The 12745-nt window shown below is 32.8% G+C and overlaps 1 protein-coding gene across 2 annotated transcripts in view; it reads right to left on the minus strand.

The window, feature by feature from the left end:
• LOC127710511 (autism susceptibility gene 2 protein-like) overlaps nucleotides 1-2977 on the minus strand; it is a 148140-nt gene extending 145163 nt beyond the window's left edge. For both annotated transcript variants that reach the window (XM_052216435.1, XM_052216434.1), the window contains exon 1: nucleotides 2579-2977. In XM_052216435.1, the coding sequence (XP_052072395.1) occupies nucleotides 2579-2800 (222 nt within the window). In that variant the 5' untranslated portion in view covers nucleotides 2801-2977. The remainder of the gene's footprint in view (nucleotides 1-2578) is intronic.
• Nucleotides 2978-12745: the final 9768 nt, after the last annotated feature.

Raw genomic sequence — 12745 nt, forward strand, 5'->3', positions numbered from 1 at the left:
TCTAAATGTTAAGAATACAGTAACACTCATCCCCCCTCCCTCCCCCTGTAATGAATTTCAAATTCAAAATATGGTTAAATAGGAAGTTAAGGTGTCTAACAAATTTTGAAAAGTTCACAGGCATTTTCAATTTATCACTGTTTTTCTGCTGACCAAATAGGCAGACATTTTGATCGTTGGTATTGGATAATCATGAGAAATGTGTGGTGTGACAAAAAAAAAAAACAGAAAAATTTATGGTCACGCAACATATTGAAAATGAAAAGTGATCAGCAACAGGAAGTAATTATCTGACACTCAATGATCCCAAAAGTCCTCACACATTACAACTTATCACTGTCAAGCTGTTGACAAATATATAAAGTCATCTGTTTGATACAAATTTTTTAGTTTCTGAAGAAAAAAGTGTGAATAAAAATACTTGTTCATGTTGGATGAATGGAAAAACCAATTGATGGGCAGACAAGGTGCGTGCACTATAGCCCCACTCCTAGAATTAAGGAGTATTATAAGCAACACAAAAGGCTATATACAATGTAAGACATTCGTAACCCTCAAAAGTTCAGCATCACAAGAATTTGGTGATTCAAGCGTTATTATCTTTATACACCTTTATACACGAATGTACATGTAATTAATAATCAATCAAGATTAACAATGTGGCAAAATGTTCCCTTTCTTCTTGCTTAAAGCATTACTTTAAGGATCCATGAAAAGTCCAGAAAATCACAATGTGGACTTCATTATGAAGTTTTTTACACGTTTGTTTGGGAGGGCCAGGAATTGGATACATGAGAATAAACTTCCACCCTGCAGTTATAAATGTCAGATGTACTCAATCACGGGACAAAAAATATCGTTAAATAATGTGTTTTATCATTCTATATTCCAAGAAGACTGTATTTTATTACAAAATTTCAAATCAATACATGAGTACTTAATCTTGTTAAATATACACACAAGATTGTAGAATTATACATAATGTTTCTGTTAAAATTTCAACTTTAGTTCCAAATTCTTTGTTAAGTTTAAAAGATAAACAAATGATAAATTTATGTAGCAAAAAAAAATCTAAATTTTAACTTTAATTTTTACCCCCAAAAAAATAGCACATTAACGATTGCACTCTTCAGATGTACAGTTTGTACATGTCAGTTTGTACATGTATTTCTTTTTATAACTTGTACATGTACATGTATGGTTAAAGGTTGTCTAATTTTTTAATATACATGTACTGTTTATTTGAATGATACCAGAACAGTAAAAGAAATCTTCATGAAAATATGTTGAGTCTAGCTTTCTTTTGAAATTTTACAATACTTGTAACAAATATTTCCATTTTATACAATTTTATCAAGTGGAATAAATAAATATATTTACCAATATTTTAGTTCAACAAATGTAGCCGGACCTCACAGGAAAGGTCCTTTCAATGCTATTTTTAGTACACTTTGTTTTTATAGCAGGATGATGGCATTGATGATGAAATACAAATTTACCAAAGCTTATGTGTCAGGCTTTTAAACAAAATTCTCATTGGGAATGGGTTCTTTTGATTGGACCCTGAGGATAGAATGCAAGGAAAATCCTTACAACAGAAAACTGCACGGTATGTATAGTGTACAAGTATGTATAGCGTATAAGTATATATTGCACTTTTGCTTCATAAACAACATGACAAATAAAAACCTGCTCCTTATCTATTTTTTCTACTTTTCATATAATTCTATTGCTAATGAGTTTTCTGCAACTCTTAATTCTGTGTAAATGTATGCAACTCTGACATATCTACTCCGAAAAGTTCGACAGAGGTCAATTATCTTTTTATCTTTCGGTAAACAAAACAGCACTTGTTTCTGAATCTCAGATATTTTTTTCATTGGAATACTAATACATACATTTGTACTACTGTTGTGTGAATAAACTAAACAAAGACGAAAGACTCTCATTTGTCTTTTCCTTTAATACACAAATGAAAGTGTGTACATATTTCATTTTCTTACAAAGGTGATGTGTACAATATGTAAGTGGAATGTCTATATAATATTTTTAAAATGTTCATTGATTTGAAAATCTTCTGTTCTTGTAGGTTCAAATTTTTCAAGTACTTGTTTGTAGTTTGGGAATAAACTTGTTAATTACCAATCTACTACAATCAGCAATTAAAATAACAAGTTTAATTCAATTATCTCAATTCACAATCAAGTTATTCAAAGCTAATTAACACCTTGATTGACCACTCAATTTAAGTATGTGCTACCTGGGGCAAAATTACAGGTAGACTACACTGGTTGCTAATAAAGTTATAAATACTAATTAAGATTTGTGCAAGGTGCCCCTTGTCAATCAATTGTCAATTTCAAAATGTACATTTCGATACATTGTAATTATTTTAATTACATTGTTATTAATGAGTTAGCAAATTGTATACATACCAAGGCAAAGTAGGAGAGTAATCAATCATTTCAGTAGCAAATTTCTTAACAATGAAAATACAGGTTTTGAAGAAAATCTAAATAATGAGACTTGATGAAGACCATCAGATCATGCATGATTGATCAATGAAAAAAAATCTCACCTCAAGATCTTCGAAGCTTTTAAAACTAAGAATAGCAAACCCATCAATCACATCTTCTTCTGATAAATTAACAATGTTTTTCTTCTTCCTGGGTTTAGATCGGGGTTTGTCTTTGACAGATGGGGGGTCATCATCCCCACTCCCGTAATCAGGAACTTGGTTTACTTGTGCACGTTCGCGGCGTTTAGTAAACCGTTGCTTTTTACTCGTCTCGTTTTCCATTGAAATATTATTCCAAAATAAACATTTTAAACCAATTTTAGAATTAATTCACATCCTTGATGTAATAAGGTATCGATTTTTCTTATTAAATGATTAATCCATTATGAATGTAATGTAAAATCCAAAGAAATATCGGGGATGAAATCCACTGTGTTTGAAATGGCGGAGGATACAATATGGCCGAACTACTCAATTGATTATGGCATATGTTCTTCCGCCGTCAACAAATCTAGTTACAGTGCAAGAATTGGAAAAGTTTTCAGAAATGATTGTTGTGAATTACAAAAATGTAATCTTAAGTGAAATGTTTAAATATTTTCATATAATGATTCATATCTGAGTAAATAAAAGAAAGAAATTCATTTTTAAATACACACAATTTATTTTATTTTCTAACAGTTTACTGACCATAAAAACTATGTACCGTAATTGCCTAGGGCAAAATTGGTATTTTCACGCCAAGTGCGGTTATTTTTGTTAACCGAATTATTAAAAATTAATACTGGTGATTATTTCGATTGAAAAAAAAATAATGTGGGTAACTTTAATGCGATAAGTTATAATGATTACTTAAATAACGTTTTACAGAAAAATAATAATACACTTTTTATTCTTAATGTTCATACTTTAAAGAAAGTGCTTAATTAATGCACATGAAAAGGGGAATAAACAAAGTAGAGGCCCAGTGTCAGAATTAGCGATTGGTTTTGGTGCCCCATCCAAAACGATTAATGATAGCTTCTTTTTTTTTAATTAAAGGATAAAAGGCTTTGTTCAAGCTGGGACTATTATACTAATCTATATATATCAATATATTATGTCCCAGATTAAAGCAATATGATACCATTACATTCAAACTAGAAAAAAAAACTGCAACTGGTTCAAAGTGTCACAAATATATTTGTTCCCTGCTACCCACCTTTTGAAATAAACCAACATGTTTCACGATTTGCTACGGAAACTCAAAACAAATTTTCAGACGAAGACAATAAATAACTTGTAAGAGATTCAGAATGCGTCTTCTGAAGTAGAGTATCTGGGTGAGTTTCGTGGACTCTGAGTGCTGTCAGCAGGGGCGTATACAGGATTGTTGAAAGGTGGGGCGTAATTGCAGAAATATTATATATACCACCCGGGACTATAGTATAATAAAAATCCCATATACCGCCGAGGAGAGAAAAAAATTGTGGGACGATTTTATGCAAAACAAATCATATAAATCGTGACAAACATGAGATTTTTTTGGCGATCAAAGGGGAGGGGCGTACGCCTCCTACACCCCTCTGGTCCGCCACTGTCTTGTCAGTATCATGATCATAGATTCTGCACACTATTCTCTTATTACTATTTTTTTGGCCTGTTATTCTCTATTCTTTGAATTTAAGCACTCATTTTACTCATTTTTCTCATTGACTTCTTTCTTTTTCTTGCCCTTTATTCTCTATTCTGATAACCCCATCCAGACCTTCATTTTATAACTGAGTTGCAGACAAAGTTGCCGACCTTTTAGTAGACTATCTACGAGAAAGTCCGTGTTTATAAAATAAATATTATTTGGACACAACTATGAAGGGGAAGGTAAAATACTGCATCAGAACTATTCTATTTAGTACTAAATTCTCTTAAGTACATGCAGTCACCGGTTTGGTGAATACAAAGAGCGGAGCTACGGATAAACGAGTGAACGAGGGAATTCGACGATTCAACAGGCGTCCTTATACGGTTCTGGCCACGACTAACCTAGGATATCAGAAACTAGAAGCCCCAAAGAGCTTGAATCACACATTTGACAAAACATGATATGCCATATCGATTCAATATAATGTAAAAATCAGAATGATAAAAAAATATTTACCATAACTACAGAAAAGGGATCGTCTTTAACTTTGGATGGATTGGTAGTAGATGTTGCCTTGACTGCAATTTTGCCCTAATCAGATTTTTCCCTATATCATTGCTTTCGCGATATTAGTCAGATATTTGCATTTCACCAAAGCATATATTCATTCCATTTTGATAGTCATGACGGCCATGTTGCCACCGGGTTGATAGATCGAAATTTAATTCTATAATCTAAACACACTGGATTGTAGAGGGTCTGGGTTGGGGGTCCTTCAATTCTGTGTTCTTTAATTTTCTATGCCATTTTTCTCTATTCTTTAAATGATTTCCCATTATTCTCGTTTCTTTTTATCTTAGCATCCCATTATTCTCTATTCTTTATTTTTTAGCACCCAATTATTCTCTACTCTTTATTTTTTGGGTCTATTTTTTCTCTTATTTTTTTATTTTTTAGCCTATTTTTCTGTAGTTCTGGCCCTTTGTTCTCTATTCTGTAAACCCCACCCAGGCCCTCATTGTACATGTCAAGTTAGTTTTTTTTTATTAGTCCTGCAGTTTCAGAGGTAAAAATCTTTAAAATTAGTAAATTAATATAGTCATTAAAGTACAATAACTACTATAAGTATTCAACTGGTAACTTTTGTAATATTGTCAATTCTTTACAATTTGTATCGCTGAAAATTTGTGCTGTTTTCAGTTTCTGCCTATCTGTAATATTTTTTTTTAGTTTTTTAGTTCCAGAAAGAAAAGGTAAGATTGGCCAATAATCGTCTTATGAGGGCAATAACTCCTATATGGAGACGATTGATGGTTTCAGCTAAGCATTTGTGAACTATTTTAGAATTCAGTTTCTGTCTATCTTTATTCTTTAAGTTTTTTAGACCATTTTCTCATTCTTTTTTTATTTTTCTCATTATTCTCTATTTTTTATATTTTAGCACCCCATTATTCTATATCCTGTATTTTTTAGCATATTTTCTTTACTCTTTATTTGTTTGCCTATCTAGACTTTCATTTATTGCATTTTCTTATATTAGAAAACAGGCAACTAATACCAAAATCGACCACCTTTTAAAAATCGTTATTTAAGGGCAATTATTTCTGTTTGTTGGCAATTGATATTATCAGTCATTTTGACATTTTTGAACATCTGGTATTTATGATCATTTGTTTTTTGCTGTTTACAATTTTTGTCTACCATTTATACATTGTATCTTTTAAGATCATATAGGAACCACATGTTAAAATTAGTCAAAAACCGTCATGCAAGGGCAAAGACTCCTAAAAGGATGGTTACAGTTGTACATTGCATGTGCAATTTAAGTCGATCTTGTATTGTTGATCATCTTTTCCTTTACCGTTTCTGTCAATCTATTATAGTTTTCAAGTTAATAGGCAAAAACGCTAAAATTGTAAAAAAACATGATCTTCATTTAAGAATCTGAGGATAATAACTACTAAATGAGTCGTCTAATAGTTTTAGTAGAAGTGGAAAGTTTAGGAAGATTTTGACATTCTCAACACTTCTAGATTTGCTGTATCAATTATTGTACGTTTTCAAGCAAACATGCATTTTATCCGTCATGTTCTATCTTTATAGCTATGGCGGTTATGTTGGTTGATGGACCAAGATATATATAATTGACGAACTATAAGTTAAACTCACGAAAAATCAATCATGTACTGTTTCAGTTACTGCAGTATAAAAACAATGAGATGTGGTATGATTGCCAATGTGACAACTATTTACCAGAGACAAAAAACGAGGATGTAATTAGTTATAGAGTACTGTACGGCCTTCAACAATGAGCAAAACCCATACAGTATAGTAACATATCATACATTTACGCATTCTTTGATACGATGTTATATTATTTATTATTGTAATGTTTGTAATGTTTCTTATGTTATTAATAATTTCATTGTAATTGACCTACCCTTCAATGGACGCCATTTTTGGTAAATAAAACTAACTGTATCTGTATTCATGTGTTTGGGTTGTTTTTTGAGGGTTTTTCTGTATTAATGTGTTTTGGTTGTTTTTTAAGTTTTTTTTTTATGCCCAACCTACGATAGTAGAGGGGCATTATGTTTTTCGGTCTGTGCGTCCGTTCGTTCGTCCGTCTGTCCCGCTTCAGGTTAAGGTTTTTGGTCAAGGTAGTTTTTGATGAAGTTGAAGTCCAATCAACTTGAAACTTAGTACACATGTTCCCTATGATATGATCTTCCTAATGGTAATGTCAAATTAGAGTTTTGATCCCAATTTCACGGTCCACTGAACATAGAAAATGATAGTGCGAGTGGGGCATCCATGTACTATGGACACATTCTTGTTTTATTTAGAAAGATTGCGTTTCGATGTCAGATCATTGATTGTTTTTGTTTGATTTATTCACAACTTTTATAGACTCGGTGCGATTTTGAGCTTGCCATCCTGTTTAAACATCTGTCTATGGTAAAATACTGCATGGTGTCCTCAATGTATATCTATTGGTCTGTCTATGGTAGACTACTGCATGGTGTCCTCAATGTATATCTATTGATCTGTCTATGGTAAAATACTGCATGGTGTTCTCAATATATATCTATTGGTTATTTGTGTCGATGAGTTGCGGTGGTATTGACGGGGAGGTATTCGTTCGCGCCAATAACGCAACCCTTGCGCCATCGATAACTTTCCGTGACTATTTTTTAAAATACTAGAACCATTTGAACCACACACTTGAAAGACTCGGAAGCTTAAATACAACCATGCCTTCTCTTTTGATGATTTTTTTTCGTCATGATGCTTTGTAGAACGGATGTTTTTTTCTTGGTATACACTTGTTGAAAATATGGACAACCCTAGAGCTCTTCATTGGTCGAACAAATGATCTTCGATGGTCCATCTCGAATACCCTTTGTGGTGTCTTTGCTTTACAGGCCATTCGAAGTAATTGGTGCTATGTGACTACCGTTTCTTGGTTTTAATATCATTCCAGCCTGCTCATCTGCATAATATGTATACGATTGCAGTACATTATGTTTTGTTGTTTAACTTCCACCTAATTCCACTCTCTCCTGCTCATTCCATATTTTACATGAGCAACATGACGCGTCCGTTATCAAACTGTAAGACATTACAGCAATTATATAAAATCATAATGATATAGGGAAATATTATGTTTATTAGTTTTCTAGCAAGAAATTATTTAAGACGATTCATTTGCCTTAATTGCGTAAACAAAACAACAACAAAAAACCGATCTCAGATCAGATATGCCCGAGAGAGTTACTGCCTTAGCATAGCTCTATGAACTAAAAGACAAAATAGATCGTTCTAATCGTGTCAATATCGAAACACTGGTTACCGGGGGTGGGGGAATGGTACCCTCGAGAACTGATAACTAGCAGTGGTACTGACCATAACAAGCATGAAACAATCAACGAATATTTTATGCCGTAACTGTTACGTGTTTTTGTTTGTTTTTCATTATTAAAGTGCGCATATTTTAAATCGAATAATTTTTAAAATTTGAGAAAATATGAAATACATTTAACTTTAAAGTCAACTTGATCCCAAAGTTGTACCTTGATATTTGATGTTTCGGATATGTCACGATACGTTGTTAAACGAATGCTTTTCTTGGTGTTTGATAATTTCAAATAAACTCCAATCTATTTCTTTGACTTTTGATTTTTTGTAGGCATTGTGGAACGTTGATAATTTTATTAAATTTTAAAATGTCGTAAAAGGTTTACCTGACAACTGAAATATATATTGGATGAGATTTATGTCATAATCAAAATCCTCTTGTCAAACGTTGAGATGAAGGACCTTCTTTAACCCTAGGAGTCCAAAGTGTACAGAGTCTAGATGCATAATTTCCTGGAGGGATTAAAACCAAAATAAATCCAAAAAGAAACGAGTCCCCAGTGTATATAAAAAGCCAAAAAGGCAACATATCAGTTTTGGTTTGGAAAATATGCTTCTGTGAGTATTTGGAATATGTCCCTGGGGTATTTGGAATATGCACCTTTGAGTATTTGGAATTTGCATCTGTGTCTATTTGGGAATGTGCCCCTGAATATTTTTGGAATGTGCCCCTGTATATATTTAGAATGTGCCCTTAGATTGATGATAGAGCAATGCGATTGTTGAGAATGTAGCCTGTGACTATTCACAATATGCCCTGTGACTATTCACAATATGCCCTGTGCAATCTTAAAATTGGTCTTGCTTTTTAATTTAAGATATAAAGATATGATCACTGTTTCAACAGAATTTTACATTAACAATATTTGAGCTGCGTCGGATAGAATTCGACCTTATGCAAGTGCACGTATACATGTATATGTATAAGACTTTGATTGATTTTGGAACATTCAAACACGAAATAAAAGATGAATTTTGGTCTGTTTTGTAGGGTTCTTATAGCAACTAAATTTTCAAACCGTTACAGACTTTCTGATATTCATTTGCATAATGTCGATTTCTAACCGTCGCAGCTCATATATAGTTTGGCTTTCCAAACGTTTGATGTCATGCGAACCTAATGAAGAGGATTTCAAAAACACGAGTAACACGTGTAAAACACTTGTTGTTCCGAAGGCAATCTTATACCCCCTCTTTTTTAAGTGCACGAATTGACAGCAAATTCATTTCAATGGCAAAATTACATAAAATCAAATATATATATTTTTGTGAAATATTATATAGCACATCCCGCCTTCAAAAATATATTCACGCTTACAGGAAGTGTGCTTTGTGTTAATCATTTTGCTGGTAAGAAATAATTTTAGAAGATGCATTTGCATTACATGTTAATTAAAACTATACATGTACGTCAAAATGTTCCAGAAATTTGCCCTTTTGCTGAATATCTTACCAATCTTTCTCGTGGCATTTCTTTCATGACGTCATAATCAAACTGTATAATTAATTACATTTACTGAAAGCTTTAATGCTGGATTTTTATCTGATTTATATTAGAAGAATGTCATTTGCTTATGTTTATGGTAAATTTGCCAAACAAAAATCAACATGTATATCTTCTCCTTCATATGACGCCACAATATACATCAACCCAACAAAACATATCTCAATGGACACAAACAAGATTCCATAAGAAACAATTACATGATGAGAATTTTATCCCCACTGCACATATACAACCGTGAAGAGAAATGTTTACCGCTGTTTTATAATACCTGATGACATCCCTTCCCCAACTCCCCGACCGATCAAGTCTTTTACAAATGAGATCTTATCATCAAATTCCGCCTTTAGTGATTTCCAATTAAGAATTAAACTTATCTTTGCCCTTCAGAACATTGTTAACATGAGCAAATGATGGATATTTCAGCCATGAAAAAAAATAAAATAAAAACCAGCATTTCACTAAGGCAAAAAACACCATCAAATTCATATTAAAATGTATTTATGGATTCACAATTCCCGATCGATTTGTATAAAAGAATCTTTAACAAATGAATAAAATAAATCTGAAAAACGAAGATTACTCAATCTCAACTGGAACATGTATTTTGATTCATTATGAAAACGCTATCAGAACATCTTGTTTATCAGAAAAAAAGTAAGCGATGGCATAAATTACTTAGTTTGTTTCCAGAGATCTTTGTGATAGATGTATGTTGATGTTTGGTAGTGCATTACAAATAAACTAAGGAAATTGTGCCTTCTAAAGCCTGTAACACAAAAGAACACACAGTTTTTGACTACAAACTTATCATTTTGAGAAGCGTATACGAAAATAATATATTACATGCAAATACGATAATTATCATAATGTTAAAAAACCAAAGAAATCAAAGGTTCTTAAGATTTCATTATAGATATGTGTAGTTGTTCAGAACTTGAGTATATCTATCTAATCCAATTGCTCAATTCCATTTTACTTCAAGATTATCTACAAACGTCTTGAATGTGATGTGTGAATGTTACATGCGATTCTTGAGAATATACCCTGTGATTGTAGAATATACACAGTAAATATTTAGATTGTGCCCTGTGTTTATTGCGATAGTACCCTATGATTGTTGAGAATTTGCCTTTCATTTGACGAATGTACCCTATGATTGTTGTGAATGTGCACCGTGATTGCTGAGAATGTGCCATGTGATTGTATACATGTTCTGGAATTCCGAGAAGTTACTCCGTGATATTGATACTATGCCTTGTGTTTGTTATGCCTTGAGGTTTTTGAATGTGTGTTGTGATCGTTGTTAATGTGCCCAGTGATTAATGTGTCTTGTGATTGTTGAGATCATGTACTCTTATTGTTGTAAACAAATAAATAAAATAAATCTGAAAAACGAAGATAACGCATTCTCAACTGGAACATGTATTTTGATTCATTATGAAAACGCTATCAGAACATCTTGTTTATCAGAAAAAAAAGTAAGCGATGGCATAAATTACTTAGTTTGTTTCCAGAGATCTTTGTGATAGATGTATTTTGATGTTTGGTAGTGTATTACAAACAAACTAAGGAAATCGTGCCTTTAAAGCCCGTAACACAAAAAGAACACACAGTTTTTGACTACGAACTTAATAGTTTTGAGAAGCGTATAAGAAAATAATTTATTACATGCTAATAACATAATGATCATAATGTTAAGAAACCAAAGAAATCAAAGGTTCTTAAGATTTCATTATAGATATATGTAGTTGTTCAGAACTTGAGTATATCTATCTAATCCAATTGCTCAATTCCATTTTACTTCAAGATTATCTACAAACGTCTTGAATGTGCTGTGTGAATGTTACATGCGATTCTTGAGAATATACCCTGTGATTGTAGAATATAGAATGTGCACCGTGATTGCTGAGAATGTGCCATGTGATTGTATACATGTACTGGAATTCCGAGAAGTTACTCCGTGATATTGATACTATGCCTTGTGTTTGTTGTTATGCCTTGAGGTTGTTGAATGTGTCTTGTGATTGTTGTTAATTTGCCCAGTGATTAATGTGCCTTGTGGTTGTTGAGATCATGTACTCTTATTGTTGAATGTTCCCTGTGATTGTATAAATGTACATGAATGTTGGGAAGGACTCCTGAGGATGTTGAGAAAAATCCATGAATTTGTTGATTGTGCCCTGTGTCAGTGTTATGAATGTGGCATGTGATTGCTGAAATCGTGCGTTAGGATTGTTGAATGTGGTCTGTGATTGTTGCAAATTTGCCTTGTAATTGTTGTGAATGTGCCCCGTAATTGCATGTTAATTGTGTTCTGTGATGTTTGAGAATGTGCCCTGTAAATGTTGGGATATTGCACTGTAATTGTTGAGAATATGCTCTAATATTGTTTGGGTTGTTCCCGATGTTTTTTTTAAGACTGTACCCTGAGGTTGTATGGAAAGTCCCCTGTGATTGTATTTTGGGATTGTTGAAGGCATCCTTATATATGGTTAAATCGACCCCATGATTGTCTATTATGTAACATGTGATTGTTCAGAATGTGCTCTTTGTTTAATGATGATACATCTGATTGCTGAAAATATGCCTTATGAGGGTTAAATATATATTTTCAAAACATAAAAATTTAGAGATTGTTCTCTATGATTACTGAATGAGCCCTGTAATGGTTGAGAATGTGCATTTCATTTGACGAATGTATACTTTGACTACTGAGAATATGTTCTGTGATTGACGAAAATATCATAAATATTAAGAATGTGGACTTTAAATGATTAGAATGTACCCTGTGACTGTTCAAAATACTATTTGTTTGTTTGCCATGTGTACAGTGATTGTTCAATGTCCCCTGTGATTGTTGGGAATGTACACTGTGATTGTTGAGAATTTACAGTGCGATTGTAGGGAATTTTCACTCTGCTTGTTGGGAATATGATCTGCGATTGTTAGGAATGTCCACTGTGATTGTTAGGAATGACCATTGTGATTTCAGGGAATGTCAACTGTGATTGTTGAGAATATGATCTGTGATTGTTAGGAATGTCCACTGTGATTGTTAGGAATGTCCACTGTGATTGTTAGGAATGTCCACTGTGATTGTTAGGAATGTCCCCTATGATTGTTGGGAATGTCCACAGTGATTGTTGGGAATGTCCCCTGTGATATTTGGGAATGCCCACTA

This window comes from Mytilus californianus, unplaced genomic scaffold, assembly GCF_021869535.1.
Source record: "Mytilus californianus isolate M0D057914Y unplaced genomic scaffold, xbMytCali1.0.p SCAF_8, whole genome shotgun sequence".
NCBI lineage: Eukaryota > Metazoa > Mollusca > Bivalvia > Mytilida > Mytilidae > Mytilus > Mytilus californianus.